Source organism: Gopherus evgoodei, chromosome 4 (genome assembly GCF_007399415.2).
Source record: "Gopherus evgoodei ecotype Sinaloan lineage chromosome 4, rGopEvg1_v1.p, whole genome shotgun sequence".
Taxonomy (NCBI): domain Eukaryota; kingdom Metazoa; phylum Chordata; order Testudines; family Testudinidae; genus Gopherus; species Gopherus evgoodei.
The window spans coordinates 141315209-141327969 of record NC_044325.1 but is presented as its reverse complement, the minus strand read 5'-3'; the positions used below and the strand labels follow the sequence as shown (position 1 = coordinate 141327969).

The 12761-nt window shown below is 51.9% G+C and overlaps 1 protein-coding gene across 15 annotated transcripts in view; it reads left to right on the top strand.

Moving 5' to 3' along the window:
* Positions 1–12761, top strand: part of PLEKHA6 (pleckstrin homology domain containing A6) — a 137629-nt gene that overhangs the window by 117410 nt on the left and 7458 nt on the right. For 12 of the 15 annotated variants that reach the window (XM_030561514.1, XM_030561513.1, XM_030561517.1 and 9 more), the window contains 8 exons: positions 227–376; positions 5166–5295; positions 6325–6434; positions 7313–7495; positions 8323–8487; positions 8999–9132; positions 9570–9712; positions 11855–11978. In XM_030561514.1, the coding sequence (XP_030417374.1) occupies positions 227–376; positions 5166–5295; positions 6325–6434; positions 7313–7495; positions 8323–8487; positions 8999–9132; positions 9570–9712; positions 11855–11970 (1131 nt within the window). In that variant the 3' untranslated portion in view covers positions 11971–11978. The remainder of the gene's footprint in view (positions 1–226; positions 377–5165; positions 5296–6324; positions 6435–7312; positions 7496–8322; positions 8488–8998; positions 9133–9569; positions 9713–11854; positions 11979–12761) is intronic. The other 3 variants (XM_030561519.1, XM_030561515.1, XM_030561509.1) reach the window with 2 other exon arrangements.

The window sequence follows — 12761 nt, the reverse complement described above, 5'->3', positions numbered from 1 at the left end:
GGATGGGTGGGTCTGGGCCCTAGGCTGTTGGGGCGAGTCGGAATTGCTGGGTTCCAGAGCGAGTGCTCAGCCTGGAGGGGTGGGACCAGCAGTACTGTCTGGGCTCCAGCTCCCCTCACCCTGGGCTCAGTGCCTCTGTCTATCTCTTGCCAACTGTCTTTTTCCTTCCCGTTCTCTCAGTTTCTCTGCTGTTGCACCTAACACTCTGGCTTCCTCTCTGCCCCAGGAACCAGGCCCGCCTCGACCTCCCCTGCCCAAATCGTATGTCCCTCTGGAGTCTCCTCCGACTGTTCCTCCGCTCCCTAGCGAGAGCCGCTTCTGGCCATACCCTAACTCCCCTTCCTGGCAGCAAAGCGGCGAGGTGAAGAAGGGACAGGTATCCAAGCACCTTCAGAGCGGTCCTCGGCATCCAGCAGCACGCAGTATCCCCATCTCCCATGGGGATAGCTGGGAGGGGGCAAAGCAGAGCTGACCCTCTCCCTACAGCTGTAAACGCTGGGGAGATATGGGGAGCAAGCTGCCCCCAGGCAACAGACAGGGAGGGGCTTAGCTCTGTGACTGCCCTCAGCCAAGCTGGAGAAGCATGGCACACCCTGGGCATCCAGACCCCCAGCACGGGCAGGGGCTTTAAGAGCCTGAGCCCTTTCTCCAGTCAGGCCCTGTCAAACGGGAAATACTCTAGATTCATGTGGGCATTTTAAGGTGGGCACTGTAACTCGAATCCCTCCCCCTTTGGGGAGTTTAGTGAGCTCTGCCCCCTTAATGGCTTATTGGCTGGCAGCATTGTCTAATGAATAGGGCACTGGCCTGGACCCAGGTTCTGTTCCCAGCTGTGCCACTGACCTCACTCTGCCTCAGTTTCCCCATCTGTCCAATGGGGGTAATGATGCCCTCCTTTGAGATCAGTGTATAGTGCCGCTCGCTATGCAAGAGCAGAGTATTTTTATTGTCCATGGAAATCAATGGTCCATAAAACTTTTCCCAGAGAATGCACTCAAGCCCGTTTCTGGTAAGGCTGTTAAGCTAAACTGCTGATGGATCCGTTTGAACTGGGGTGACTAAAGCTCAAAGACAAATACTCTGAAACCCTCTTAAAGCCAGTCTCATCTCAGTGTGGAGAAGGGGATACTGTGCCGCCACTAGGATGCTGTGAAAGCCAGGATGCAGGGATGCAACCATTATGAGCCCACCACACAGGGGGATAGAGAGAGAAGTCCAGGGCCTCTTGCTGGCCTCACTGTGACTCTTGCTTGGGCCAATGTAACACCATTCATGTGAGTAACCAATTTATTTCTGACTGACACCAGCGGAAGAGGAGACTCAAATGTGCAGCGTCACACGCTGAGCAGCCTGGTTTCTGTTTGCTTTTCTCTTCCATTCTCCCGCCGGCTTTCTTTACTCCAGCCTGGATAACTGCACTTCCTGTTGTTAGCTGCAAACAAGCACTAGGCTGTAACGAACTAACGGTACAGGGCCTGATTCTGATCTCACGCCAGCATAACTGCACTGACGTTGGGTGCATTATTCCTGAGCTACACCCACATCTAAAATTCGAAATACTTGCACAAAAAAAGCACAAGCATGCATATAGCCAAGTGATCTCACACATGCGAAAGGCATGCTAGTGTGTCTGGAAGGGTACTTGGGCATGCAAAACAATGGACGTGCACAGAGGCGGCTCCAGGCACCAGCGCACCAAGCGCATGCCTGGGGCGGGAAGCCATGGGGGGCGGCCTGCTGATCGATGTGAGGGTGGCAGTTAGGGAGCCTTCGGTGGCATGCCTGCGGGAGGTCCGCTGGTCCTACAGCTTCAATGGTACTTCGGCGGTGGGTACGCCAAAGCCGCAGGACCAGCGGACCTCCCACAGGCATGCTGCCGAATCTGTGTTACCAGCGGACCTCCTGCAGACGCAGCTTGGGCAGGGGCAGCTCTAGGCATTTTGCCACCCAAAGCACAGCAGGCAGGCTGCCTTCGGCAGCTTGCCTGCAGAGGGTCCGCTGGTCCCGTGGCTTCAGCAGATCTCCCGCAGGCGTGCGGACCCTCCACAGGCACGCCTGTGGAAGGTCTGCCAAAGCCGCGGGACCAGCAGACCCTCTGCAGGCAAGCCGCCGAAGGCAGCCTGCCTGCCGCCCTCACAGCAACCGGCAGAGTACCCCACGTGGCTTGCCGCCCCAAGCACACGCTTGGCTTGCTTGGGCCTGGAGCTGCCCCGGAGCTTGGGGTGGCAAAATACGTAGAGCCGCCCCTGCACGTGCACCATCAAGTAACAGCATGAACCAGCTAGTGAATTGTGAGTGCAGATAGGTGTGTGTGCATACAAAGGTTGCATGTATAAATGCAAATGGGCAGGGAGATGACTTTTTGTGCATGCAGACTTTACCCTCATGCAGCTGGGTAGCTGCACATATAAAATAGGTGACTATGCATGCAAACAGCTGTCTGAGCTTGCAGGCAGCTGTCTAAAACGTGCAAACAGTTCCCTGGTTGCATGTGCAAGCCCTTTTTTGGGAAGGGTGCAGTTTTACTCAAGGCAAAGTTATTTGAGAATTTGCCTTGCGATGAGGGCTGGCACAACCCATTAGGCAACCTAGGTGGTCACCTAGGGCGCTGACATTTGGGGGGCGGCGGCTGAACATCCGGCCACCGTGGTCATCGGCGGTATTTCGGGGGCGGGACCTTCCGCTGCCGAAGGCGCCAAGAAGGCTGCCGGCGCTCCTGCTTGCGATGGAAATATTGGGCCCAGAATCTTTACTGGTGTGAGCCCGTTGAAGCCAGGGGATGAATGTGGCCTATTGAAGTTTATCACAGGAACTTTTTGCAACATCTAATCTTCCCTGTGGCCTCAACATTTTATGGCACGAAAGGAGATTCTTAAATAAGAACCACAGTGGACTGTGGGGGATCCTGAACTCTTGGGTTCTGTCCCCAGCACTGTCATTGGGTCGCTGGGTACCTTGGGGCCAGTCATGTCCCCTCTCTGTGCTTGGCAAGTGTCTAACAGGGTTGTTAATAGAGCTAACTGGAAAGGAAAAGAATATTTTGTACAAATATTTGCAAGGAAACAATGTTTCCATTTCATTCAAAAAATTTCCTTAAATTTTCTGTTTTTTTTAAATGAAAAATTGTGTTTTGTTTAGTTGGGGGTAAAAATCCCACTTTTTAAACTTTCTTCCTCCTCCCCTCCATTGAAATAAAGGAGGAGGTGGATTTGTTTTGTTTTGTTTTTAAAGAAAGAGAGAAATTAAGGAAAAACCTATTTTAAAACTTTTTTGTTACCCTCCAGTAGAAAAAAGGAGAATTGGAAAAAAAAATTCCTAGCAAAATGAAATTTTTTTTTAAATTTTCGCTTGGAATTTTTTCCTTGAAATTGTTTTTCTTTTTGGTCGAAATGTTTTGTTGAGAGAGGAAAAGATTTGGCCAAAATGAAAATGTTCTGATAAAAGGGTTGTTTCGGTCAAGAAGCCTTTTTCATTTGGGGAGTTTTTGGATGACAATGTTCCGAGATGTGTTTGTTATGAATTCTGGCTGCTCTGAGGCTTAACTAACTCTCATGAAGCTGACTGAGGCCCTTGGAAAGGAGACAAGGTTTTAGGGTGACCAGACAGCAACTGTGAAAAATCCGGACGGGGATGGGAGGTAATAGGAGCCTATATAAGAAAAAAGACCCAAAAATTGGGACTGTCCCTAAAATATCTGGACATCTGGTTACCCTACAAGGTTTCAAGGAGGTGCTGAGCTGGGGCTGGGGGTGGGAGAGGATTTGGTGCAAATGGCTGATGTAATGGTTGCAACCCCCACTGGCTCATTCTCCGACCCATCCCATGTCATCTACACCCATGGCCTACCTTGCCCACTCCCCCATTCCTGCTGTATTCATTGACACACTGCAACAGATCTTGTCCACGGGGAATGTTATCTGAGCTGAAATGGAAGCAGGAGGAAGATGAACTTGAGCAGGTTCATTGCAGACATTGTGGGCAGGCGGGTAGAGGAATAGACCTACAGGGGAACCCTTCTCTGGGCCCCTGCGGCTCTTCAGGGTCAGGGCCACGAAGAGCAGGTTCTGGCCCCAGTGGAAAAAAAAATTCGGGCCCCCCAGCAAGGGAGGACCAACTAAACAGGGCCGATGAAGCTGGGGAAGCTAGGCCCTGGGCCCCCTTCCGGACCGCCGGGGCCCAGTAATTTGTACTGACTTCCCTCCCCCCGTCGGCCCTGTTCAAAGTGTGGTGATCAGAACCTTATTTTTCTAAAGCTACATGGCTCATCCATGCAGCCTCCTGTCCCTGCTTTGCAGACTCATGAACTTCACAGACTGGGGAGCAGGATCCAGAGTTACTGGCTCATCCAAGCTGAGGAGCCCAAATCACTTGAGCGTCTCCCACCTCTAGTTCATGGATCAACACATACATAAGCTTTGGTTAACCATCCCTGTGGTTAAGGTGTGGGGGGAGCTCAGCAGCCCAACTCAAATCCCAATGGAGTTAATGGGAGTCTTTCCACAGACTTTAATGACCGTTAGTTCAGGCTTTCAGTCAGCAACCTTGGACTGCTGCACGGCCCATTGAAATCAGTGGGAATCTTTCCATTGACTTCAGAGGGCTTTGGGTCAGATCCCAGGAGACTACGTCCATATTCCCAAACCCAAAAGAAAAATAGCAAAGGGTCTGACTATGGGGCAAACGTGTCTCGTATTTCACAAGGTGAGCAAAATATCCTGCACAAACTAGTTCAGTCACGATCCTGCAGAGAGATGGGGCAAGGCCAGGACAGCTGACCCCGACCCACTGTAGCCTCAGCCTTCAATGCTTTGGCACAAATGGGTGTCCCAGACCATGCCTGCTTATGGCTCTGCAGCTCCAAACCCAGCCTGGATTTTGTCTTTCTCTCTGTCCAGACGACTGGATCTCATGCTTTGAGGGTGTCTGTGCTGTGCGGGGGAGGGGGAGGGTGTTGATCAAAATGAAAACCTGCCTAGGTGCCTCTCCCGATTGCTATTTCATTCGTGTGTGTGTGTTTTGGTCTTTTCTGCGTGTCCTCTGTGTCTGCTGTCCCCCGGCTAATGAGTGGCAGAGGTCCGAAGGCAGGGTGTCTCCCCAGCTGCCCTGCCAACAGCTCCTCCTGAACGGGTCAGCTGCTCACCAGCAAATCTGCTCTCTTTTCTCAGTCCAAGTCCAGCTTCGAGCAAAATAAGAAAGATGCTCATTGGAGCTCCGCCCCCATCGCACCCACAGAGTCTGGGCTCATGCAGACGAGGCAAGAGCTGGATGCTGAGAAGCAAGCTGCTCTCAACAAAGGTACCTCCCATGGCCTCACCGTCTCAGTGCGGGCGGCAGCTCCTCTGTCACCATAAATAAAGTCCAAGCAGGGGAGATCAGGGCTGGAGACACTGGCCGGCAGAAGCTCTGGATGGCCCCTGAGGGAGGCTTCACCTCTTGGATTTTGGGTTTGGGGATCTCCCTATCAAAATCCATGGTACCTTATCAGTGCAGGCCACAATTTAAGAGGATGCAGTAAGCTGGGTTCAGAGCTCACTGGGGCCATCTGCTTGCACCCAGTGAAGCATACTATCGCAAAGGAGGGAGGGAGCTGGGAGGAGACTATTACCCTACCTTAGTATTTCCTCCTGCCCCTCTGGATAGAGGCTATTACACCCTGCAGCACCTGGGAGAGTCAGGGTCTTGTCACCAGGCCCCTGGGATGCTGAGGTCCCTCCATGTCTGAGGACGCTCCTTCAGGCTCTGTGCCTCCGTGCCATCTCCTGCCAGGGGGCTCTTTGGTGCATTAACAGATGAGCTCCCCAGCCCTTCCCCTGTATGCTCTCCTGAAGCAGACAGTATGATTGCATTGAGCTAGTAATCCCAGCAGGCAGTTGGAAGCTAGGACTCCTGGGTTCTATTTCTGGCTCTGCCACTGACTGGCTGTGTTACTTTGGGGTTAGGTCACATTCCTGCTCCATGCCTCAGTTTCACCCTTGTAAAATGGATTTAATAATAATCTCTTGGAGTGCTGGGGCTGTGAGACGCTCAGGGGAAAGGTGTGAGGGAAGGGCCATGCGTCCTTACGCATTCCCAGTGCCAAGTGGCCCGGCAGCACTCCCCTGGAGAAGACAGTGAGTACGCAGCCACCCCCCGCCAGCGGCAGTGTGAGCACATCCTCTGCACCCAGCAAAGATGAGCAGTCCAGCGAGAGGGCAAGGAGCAGTGAACCACCCAGGCAACCTGCAGCTCAGGGGAACTCTTGCCATGTCCCACACCAGCAGGGGGTCTGCGGGCAGCCAGCTGATTTGGGTTCAAGCATTTACCTTCTCTTCTGCTTCTCCCCAGTTGGCATCGTTCCCCCGAGGACCAAGTCTCCCACCGATGAGGACTCAGCACCCACTTCGGGAGTGATCAGGAGGAGCACCAGCAACGTGTCCAACGGACTGAGCTCCCGGGTAGGCTGCGGCTCTCTGCTTTGCATGTCACTGGGGATCCTGGGATGGGGTGCAGGACCCTGGGGGAAGTAGAGGGGATGCAGGGGTATGGATCGGGGCTGGGGTAGGAGATGGGAGATTGTACAGGGTGCTGGAATGGGCTCTGGGGAGGTGGGACGGGTGCAGAGGTGAAGGAGACTGGGATAAGATAAAGGAAACCCATAGGAGGTGTCTGGCTCACAGCCCATTTGCCGGCTTCCCTGGAGCATTCAGGAGAGGGACTGCGAGAGGCACAGGAGTTTGTCTGAGCTGTGTTGACCCAAGGAGGTGGCATTTGAAGCCCTTTACAGGAAATGCCACCTGTGCAGAACCCCTGGCTTCCCTAACCGCATTAGCATCTGCCTTACCCTGCAAGGCCTGGGAATCCTCCCCCCGGATATTGAACTTGGTCTGAATGTCTGAGCTCCAGTTCAGTGTGTGTCTGTGCCTCCCTGGCTGCCCCACAGCTGAGATGAGGCTTCTTCCCGCTATGTCCCACCCACAGCACTTATCTCCTGACCAGCCCTCCCACCCCCACCAACACACACCGCTCTGCCAGTGCCCTTCAATCGCAACCCATGGCCCCCTGCTAGCCCAGCCCTGGGCTCCCCTCTGCCACAGCTCTGCTGATGCTCTTCAGTCCAGCCCCTGTGCTCTTCCCATCCTGGGCTTCCCAGGAACAGCTGCTGAGACACTAATTGTCTCGTGTAGAAGCCTTTCCGCTAGACAGCAAGCAGAGAGCAGCAGCCTCATGGCGTTGATGTCCTATGCCATGGCTGAACTCACTACTGGGGGACACTAGGGTCCTAACCCACGCTGCAGCCCTTCTGTAACCATGGGGCTTTTTGAATTCTCCCCAGGAGAGGCCAAAAAGTGCCGTGTTCTCCAATGAGATGAAGGCAAAAATGAGCGTGGAGGAGCAGATCGACCGGATGAAACGCCACCAAAGTGGATCCATGAAGGAAAAAAGGCGGAGTTTGCAGCTCCCAGCCAATCAGCAGACAGATGCTCTCAGCACGAAGGCACCCGCGTCATACAAAGTGGTAAGGTCTTCCCATGGCTGTCGTCAGGTTTGGGGGTGGAATTTGCATTTATCCTACAGGCTTGCCTCAGAACGACATCCCTGAGCTTGTCCAGTCCCCGGGCTCCTCTGGGGTTTCTGGGCCAACTCCCTTGGCGTGGATTAGTCCCTGCTGTCTCCCAGGAAGAGGGTTTGCAGATCTGGGACTGCAAGTCCTCCTCTGACCAAAAGGCCTAGTTTGGATTTGCCTGAAGGCAGTCTGGTCTAGTGTCTAGAGCGCTAGACTGGGACTTGGGAGACCTGGTTCTCTTCCCAGCTTTGCCACTGTTCTACTGAGTGACCGTGGGCAAGTCACTTCCCCTCCTCATGCCTCAGTTTCCCCATCTGTAAATTGAGGCGAATGATACTGTCTTCCTCTCAAAAGCACCTTGAGATGTACTGATGGAATATGCTGCAGAAGAACCAGATGGTATAATTATAACTAAGGCTGGGGCCTGCGATAGGTCAGTAGTCAGATGTTTGGGGCATGAAGGGCAGAGCCAGTGGGGCATATGAGAGGCCCATTGTGGGGTGCTTGAAGGAAGTGAGAGATGGGGATATAGCGAAGTGCTTGCCAGGGGAAGGCAGGTGTGGGAGTCGCTCTGAGGCTACGGTGGACTCGGCTGGACAAACAGAACGAACCCTGGCGTTTCTGGAGGAGTGGGTGAGAAAGGAGGGGCAGAGGCCAATGAGATTGAGCCACCTCTTGCATTTGTGAGCCCTGCGCACCCTCTCTGTGAGCCAGCAGGGGCATGACCCTGTTGGCAGACCATCTTGGCTCTGAGATGGCAGCTCTGTGGCCCGTTCCAGGTGCGCCGACACCGCAGCATCCATGAAGTGGACATCTCCGACCTTGAGGCAGCGCTGCGCACCGAGGACTCTGGCAAAGTCTACGAGACGCCGAGGGAGGAGATCGCCCGGCTACGCAAGATGGAACTGGAGCCACAGCATTATGATGTCGACATCAGTAAGGAGGTGAGGTCTGGCGCCACTGGAGCAACATGCCTTAGGGATGGCAATGGGGGCAGATTGCTATGGAGACCGTGTACATGGTTGAGGGGAGACAGCACCTCTGAGATGACATGGGCCCAGGACAGGCAGGAGAAAATGGGGCCTGGGCTGAAGGGACAGGTCCCTCTAGGCATTCGTGTTGCCCAGGCTCTTATGTCCTATAGTCTGGGACTGGGGGCTGGAGCAGACACAAGGGCTGGGCACTGCGCAGAGAAGAATGCAGTGTAGGGTGGGTGTCATGTGGGTTCTGGGCCAGGGATGGGTGTTGTGCTGGTTCTGGCTTACAGAGAGTTGCTTGAGCAGAAACTGGTGATATATGGGTCCTAGCGCAGGCTGAGTGAGCCCTGAAGGAGGGACTAGGGGCTGGAGAAGGGACCGATGCTGGCTGCTGTGCACTCCCCTATGCGTGCAGTTACAAAATGCCCATGTTGCCTTCAGACCTCTGGACTTAAAACTTGCTTTTGCCTCCTTCTAGCTTTCTACCCCAGACAAGGTCCTCATTCCAGAGCGGTACATTGAGCTGGAACCGGACACCCCGCTAAGCCCCGAAGAGATGAAGGAGAAGCAGAAGAAAGTGGAAAGGATAAAGACGCTCATTGCCAAATCCAGGTGATGGTGCTGTTTTGTGCCCACTTCAGCACCAGCTGTGCCACACTGCCTCCTCCTCCATCGTACCCTCTCTCTCGTCCTGTGTCTGACCTTCCACTCTCCACTACAGCCGCTGTTTATCTGTCCGCCCTCCCTCCATGCACCTGCAAATCCATTCACTCAGCTAACCGGTCATGGAGCCACCTGATTCATCTATTCGTTTGCCCACTAACTCATTAAACTCCTCGGCCATCCAGCCATCCATCTATCTGCCATTCCACTCATGCATCCACTTCCCTCCCCTCCACCCATTCATCTCATCCACCTATTCTTCCTCCTGCTCACCCTATCATTCTGCCCTGTCACATCCTGCATCCTTGTCAGCATGCCCTGTATTTTGGCCCAGGCCATCGCTCTGGAGGCAAGAGGGCGGTAACACCAAACTCTCTCTGCTGCAGCTTGCAGAATGTGATCCCTCTAAGCGAGGGAGAGGTGGACGCACCCCAGGATGCAGAAACCCAGCTCCAGGAGCAAGAGAAGAGGATAGAGATATCCTGCACCTTGGCTACAGAAGCCTCCAGGCTAGGCCGCATGCTTTCCGGTAAGGCACTCAGGAGGCAAAGAACTGCAGTTTCATGGTTAAAAAATGAGGCACAGGAGATGCCTAAGTCAAGAAGGGGCAGACCAAAGCCAGGGGGGAACAATGACATGGACAATTCCTAATGATCATGGATTTACCTGCATTAAGGGCAGAAGACTGAACTCAGGGTAAAATGAGTGTTAGGGATGACCAGGCAAGGCACTTGGCAGGAGTGGGGTGTAGGCAGAAGGCGAGATATAGTGAAAGGGCCTTTAGAAATAAGATAGATAGATACATAGGCCAAGATCCTCAGCTCGTGTAAATTGAGGTAACTCCCATAATTTTGATAGAGCTATGCCAATTTGCACCAGCTAAGAATCTGGCCCACAGAGGCAGATCCACCACTGGGCTATTTCATTTTCCTCTACTGAAATCAGTGGAGTTATACCAGTGTAAAACTGACACAGCACCATGGTAGATCAATCCTGTCGACTTCCCCAGAAACTCCAGTAATAACAATGGGTGTGACTTTCCTCTCCCACCTGTGTAAATCAGGAATAACGCCACTGAGGTCAGTGAAATGACACGCATTGAGGATCAGAATCAGGCCCCCTGTATTCATACCATACGCACAAATGTAATGGGCCAGATCCGCAGCTGTGGTAAATAGGTGGAACTCTGACTCTCAGTGCTGTCCTTGGTCATGCATAGTACTTCTGTGAACTTCGGGTGTCATCCATGAACACACAGGGGCAGAGAATAGACAGTAGAGCTGTGACTCTCAAACTTTTGTACTGGTAACCCCTTTCACAAACCAAGCCTCTGAGTGTGACCCCCTCTTATAAATTAAAAACACTTTTTTATATATTTAACACTGTTACAAATGCTGGAGGCAAACCGGGATTTGGGATGGAGGTTGACAGCTCGCGACCCCCCCATGTAATAATCTCGTGACCCCTGAGGGGTCCCAAACCCCAGTTTGAGAATTTCTGCAGTAGAGGGTCTTGTTCTTCTTTCACTTACAGCAGTGAAACTCTAATGGGCCAGATCCTCGGCTGGTGTAAATCACTGAAGTCAGTGAAGCTATACTAGTATACACCAGTGGAGAATCTGGTCCATTGATGTCAGTGGAGTCGCACCAGATTTATACTCTCAGTGCTTGGTGGTCTGCCCCTGTCCTCCCAGGGCTGATGCATCTTATTTTTGCATTGGCGCTATTCAACCATGAAGCTTTTGAAAGCAGCAAACCCTCAGCTCTTGCCGCTGCAGCACATCTGTGCCTGGAGATCTCTGCTTCTGGGCTAGCCAGCTGGTGACTACAAAGCATTACTCACACGGCAAAAACTACATGGGAAGATGGGGCAGCCTCCAACACACGTGGAGAGGAAGAGCAATATTGGATGGAAGGGGTTGTGTGTGGAGAGGGAGGATGGCCCAGTGGTGAGGATAGGGCCGCCCTTCCTGACTGGAATGCTCTGGGGATAATGTGAGGCGCTCAGATAACACAGCAAAGGGAACTGTGTATGTAGCTACACCAGACTAGAATATGGTGCATGTTGGATGGAGGGGGTTGGGTTGGGCATCTCTCTGGAAGGGCCTGTTTCCCTGGATCTTCAATGGAACAGTGGCGTTCTGCAGGGGCCTTGAGTAGAACCAGCTGAAAAAAGGGAAGTGTTTGGGGGAAAATCTTATGAAAAAAATTTAACTCTTTATCTCTGTCAAAAAATTTCAAAACTACATTTTTCTCAAAACTTGTCACAAATGTAATCCATCCTTTTCTGGTCAAAAAGCTTTGCACTGTCCCGCCCCAGCTCTAAAGCAGACTAAGAAACGCCTGAGCCCTGGTGCGTGCAGTGCGTTGTGGGGGGCTGTACTGGCAATGGGATGCTGTGGCCCATGCCCACCTCCCTGCAGACAGGCGCTACCTCCCATCTTTACCTAAGTCCATGAGGATCCCAGCGTGGAGCACACGTGTGCATGCTGTGGGGGAACCATCTGTGTGTATCTGTTGTTTCTGACCATGCTTCCTTCCTTTTTTATATCCCCCTGTTGTCTCTAACCTCTCTGCCTTCCTCTGGAATTTGCTCCCTGCTTTGTTTCCTTTCTCCCCTTGCTGGCTGCAGTGCTGTGTTCTTCATGTCCTTTTCCATTTCTTGTTTCCAGCTCAATGTGCCACCCCGAGTCCTCCCACTTCCCCAGCCTCCCCGACTCCACCGACAAACCCCCTCTCGTCTGAGTCATCCCGGGTCACCGACAGCAGTCATTTTATGCGTGTCTGAGCCATGAAGTAAGCACCTTTTCTATTGTACTTCATCTCATCCTCTGAACATCTCAGCCTCCAGGGGCGACGTAGAGAACCTCACTCAAGAGTCTCCTCTTCCCATCCATTCATACGTTGCTTCTCACCGAGCTAACACTCTCCTCTGCCACGTTAGCCCAGTCTCCTCCCATGGAACGAGTGCAAGGGGCTTAGAACTTGAAACACTGAGGGTCCAGGACCTTGTTTTGAGTCCCTCGGTCAGATCCTCCACTGGGATAAACTGGCATAGCTCCACTAAAGTCAATGGAACTGCACTGCAGGGTGGATTGATTTAAATCACAGTGATTTTAAATCAACAAATCCTGATTTAAATAACCAGTTTTAATTTTTGTTTTCCATTTATACTTTTCAGTTATTTACTTATTATAAAGTTGATTCTCATTGATTGGTATAATTTGGTACTTCTTTTTGCTAACCAGGATGTTACACTATATCTATACACATTTATTTGAGCAGTTATATTGCTTACCATACGTTTATTCAGAATTGTAGTTTTTTATGCTGTTAGGAAATGGGGAATGATGCATTTCTTATGTACTAGACGATGATTCATTTTTACTCATGATTTGTGCCAAGCTAATTGGATGTAAATTAGAATTCAATTTAAAAGCCACAAGAAGAACATTTAAAAATGTTTTTATCAGTTAAATAAGAGTACCTTAAATGTGCTGAATACATAAGAAAAAAAAGTTTAATAAATCAGTTTTAAATGCAAAACATGTTTTGATAAACAAAGGAAGCATCAACTGT